This window comes from Strongylocentrotus purpuratus, unplaced genomic scaffold, assembly GCF_000002235.5.
Source record: "Strongylocentrotus purpuratus isolate Spur 01 unplaced genomic scaffold, Spur_5.0 spur5_scaffold_15, whole genome shotgun sequence".
NCBI classification, from domain to species: Eukaryota; Metazoa; Echinodermata; class Echinoidea; order Camarodonta; family Strongylocentrotidae; genus Strongylocentrotus; species Strongylocentrotus purpuratus.
The window spans coordinates 16294691-16298519 of NW_022145600.1; the positions used below are offsets into that span (position 1 = coordinate 16294691).

At 40.0% G+C, this 3829-nt stretch overlaps 1 protein-coding gene across 1 annotated transcript in view; it reads right to left on the minus strand.

Moving 5' to 3' along the window:
- The window catches only part of LOC581992 (forkhead transcription factor I), a 3720-nt gene extending 448 nt beyond the window's left edge, over positions 1-3272 (minus strand). The window contains exon 1 of the mRNA XM_011677922.2: positions 1-3272. This exon is cut by the window's left edge and continues 448 nt beyond it. Within this exon, the coding sequence (XP_011676224.2) occupies positions 1798-2865 (1068 nt within the window). The 5' untranslated portion in view covers positions 2866-3272 and the 3' untranslated portion in view covers positions 1-1797.
- Positions 3273-3829: the final 557 nt, after the last annotated feature.

Consider the following 3829-nt stretch of genomic DNA (forward strand, 5'->3'; position numbering starts at 1 on the left):
GGAAATGTTCTTTCTACTAATACTATACAACAAAAAATCTTAATAAAAATGTTGGGATTAGGTAGACCCTTCTTTCTCTCATGTAATCACTTATGTTCAGTAACGGTTCTAAAGGGAAAGGGGCTTGGGGTTCGAGCCTCCCCCACCGAAACAATTCTTCAAGTAAATTCACATTTAATAATGATTGCATGTCGACAATACTTCACAGCCAAAGGCTGAATAGTGAATGTTCACAACAAAATTATCAGTTTCATTTTACATTTTACATCGGACCATTAAGAACTGTATACAAAATTACAGCTTGTATTTACTTAAAAATAAAATGATGGAGAAAACATCTTTACATTTACCAAATGATAACTGCAGTCAGTCAGACTATAATGATGCCTGCATCTCTAATAACAATGTACAAGCCCGACCAGTCGGAAAGGAAACTCATATTAAAATCATAATACCATGTAAAGCTGAGTTTTAAAAAAGAAATTTTTCTAAACTCTATAAATATTCCAAAATTCGATTAGCGATCGAGAATCAGGTCGCGAAATTTTGCATATGTTGCTTCTTTTACTGTCTTATATGGATAAACTTGCCTAATCCGATTGTGCATACATGTATATAGGCCATTCCTGTAGCTCTGTGGTCCCGATAATTAGATACCAGTGATGTGGTGAGACCTATCTCGGTTGTCTTTGCTGCATCGGTCTCGGTTTCGACACCGCGAGACCTGATGCTACATGAACTTAGTGGCGAATATAATTATGTACCTTAGCCGAGGGAGGGGCACAAACATCACAGTTTACTGTGATCCATATCTATAGGGAACAATTTTCAGGGTTTAATTGCGATACGGGGAGATATGTATTTTGGTTTAAGAAAATGTTAGCCCCTTATTGTATCACTTTGTATGTTTCTGTGGCAATCTGATATTGACTCACAAATATTTCCATAGCATGCAATTGCTATCATAAATGTGACTGCATAATTTTTTTTTCTGGATCGGAAATTTGCCCCTCCTTCAAATTCGGTAGTGATAATACCCCCTTCACACCCACACAGATATTGTCGGTTTGGCGTTGCGACGCCAAACCGACAAAATCTTTGCAATTCGGGATGATGTACGGTCGGTCTGTTTGATATCCATCTCTGTGCCGGTCTCGTCGGTGAGACTCGGGTATTACACAAACATTCATGATACATTATCTCCTCTCTAAAATGTTATCATAAAAAAAAAATTAAAAAAACATACACAAGGAATGAAATAATATTTAACAGGAATTTATCACTTATACCTGTATATGTTGTTTTTATGCTCTCGTTCAATTGCTATAATAACCATAAAATCCGGGTTTATTATCTGATTTGATTCCTAAATGATCTTACACATCTTATCATGCAATGCAAATAGATTTTTATGTACACATACATGTGAATTTTATCGCATTGTAAAGAATGTGGCGATATTTCTATTTATATAGACACGATTTTGTCTTATTTACAACCACGTCTGAGTAGACAAGGAGTCAAACTCATAAAAGTTTGATATGAGCTCGCAGTTCATTCAGCATTAACAATATAAATTATTGTATTAATAACGTTTAGTTTCTCAATGTCAAAGTCTTTCTTTTCCTTATACTTTCTATGATGTGTATGTACAAATTTCTGTAAGAAATGTGAAACAACTGTTTTTAATACAATAATAACTCTTAAATATGTCTCAGAATGATTCATATTTACCTGCATGCACCCTGTCAATACGAGGCTATAAAGTAAACTATAAAGTGAAATATAAAATTGGTTTCACAATGAGGCATCTTTACCTGGTATTTTCTCATCATCTATGTCATGACCGAGCAGACTCCTGACACTGAAACTTGATTTGAGAATAGATTTACTTTTGTTCTGATCATGTGCTGTTGATAATCTTGGAAGACTACCCGCTTTGGAAGGATGCCGGAGATGGACTCCCTTGGAGACCAGAGATGAGTTTGGACCATTGGAGAAATATTCCTGCAGATCATGTCCATGGGATTGACGAGAGGTGTAAAGGTTGAATCTGCTATCATCCTTTGGTTCAACTGCTTCGTGCCGGTCGACGATGAATCGCTTGACGGGTCTCACTGTGGTCGACATCGGATGGTCTTCCATGATCAACGAAGAGGTTGACGAGATGGGTGACGAAGGCATGGTTGACGATGGACTATCAAGCGAATCCCCGCGTCGTTTCCTCTTTCGGCGAAAATTTCCATTGTCGAACATCTTCTCGCAATTGGGGTCGAGTGTCCAGTAGTGACCCTTTCCCGGATCATTATCGGCTCGAGGTACCTTAATGAAACAGTCATTGAGAGAGAGATTGTGGCGAATGGAATTCTGCCATCCTGCTTTGCTGCGCTTGTAAAATGGGAAGTTCTCGGCCACGTAGCGGTAGATGCCACTGAGAGTGATCTTGTGGTCGGGGGAGCTCTGGATAGCCATAGCGATGAGGGCTGAGTAGGAGTACGGAGGTCGGACTAGCTTGTAGAAGTCATGATGAGCGGCGAGACTCAGCCAGCTCAGGTTATCGACGGTGGCGGGGAAGTATGGATGTGACGGGGTGAGGTGCGAGAATGGATGCGTTAACCCGCATGGAGGAAGAGTATGAGAGAAGTACCTCAGAGCTGCCATGTTGCTATGAGCTATATCGTTGGGAGAGAGATGGGATGCAGGAACCTCACTATTTAAAGTCGATGCGGCGGCTGCATTCCACCAAAGCGCCGACTGGTAGACTTGAGACGGATACTCTAGGCGAGCGACGGGGCTGAGATGGCGGACTGAAGTGGATGATGCCGCCTGGATGCTGCCTGTCTGATAAACACTGTCTTCTTGCATTTTCGTTTCAATTCGGCGTCAAAAAGTTTCCAAATAGTAAATGAATTAATTTGTCTCAAAATCAACAATAAACGAAATCACCGTCAGCGGCTGCAAATGCCACATCCAGATTATTTTCTTGGTCTCGTTTGCTATTGCAAATGAAATAGGTTCAGACGATGAAGTGAAGTAAATGATCTAAAATGTAAACCGAGTCCGTCTTTATAACCAAAAATCCAGCATAATGAATGTGACACACCTCCTTCTGTGCAGGAATCAACTCAATGAAATAAGCGGTAGAAGTCCCCAGTCCCGGTGCCGAAAATAGAGGCACTATCCACCATCCCGCGTGTGTCAAAACAATATCATAAAACACCAACTAGCCACTCACAGCGCCTAGATAACTTTACGATTAGATGACGTAAATCCAATCTCTATACCTGCAAAAAACGACATGCTCAATAATTTGATAACAAGCTGTCCCCGGTCTTGAATTGATGTTTTATTTGTCTTGTAAGCAAAGCACCAAGAAGGCAGACAACTTTATACCGCCTTCAAATACTCTGTTTGTATAACTGTGTTTTTGTTGCTAGCTTCAACAAGGTAAACACGAAACCCAACCCGAAAATATATCATGTCGGCTACCATATCCACACTCACGATCCCGTCTCTTGCTTTCCACCAAACAGAGGCTAGTTTTCTTCCTCCTGTTTCTGAAGAAACTTTCTGTGAAAGTTAGGAGGCTTTTTTTATCGACCCGGTCACTCATGACTGGTCTGAAGTGTTAGATTTCTAAATGACCATTAGTGACCCTGAATTTGAACCTAGAGGTCGCCGTATCCTTTGTTACAAGTCAAACAAGTCTTGTCTCTGCGTTGTAAGTAATATGTGAAGTGAAATGGAATATTGTATGTCAAGACTGGTATAAATTCAAGATTTAAATAACTCTTGGTTAAGACAACAAAGATTAATCACATCGATTGTA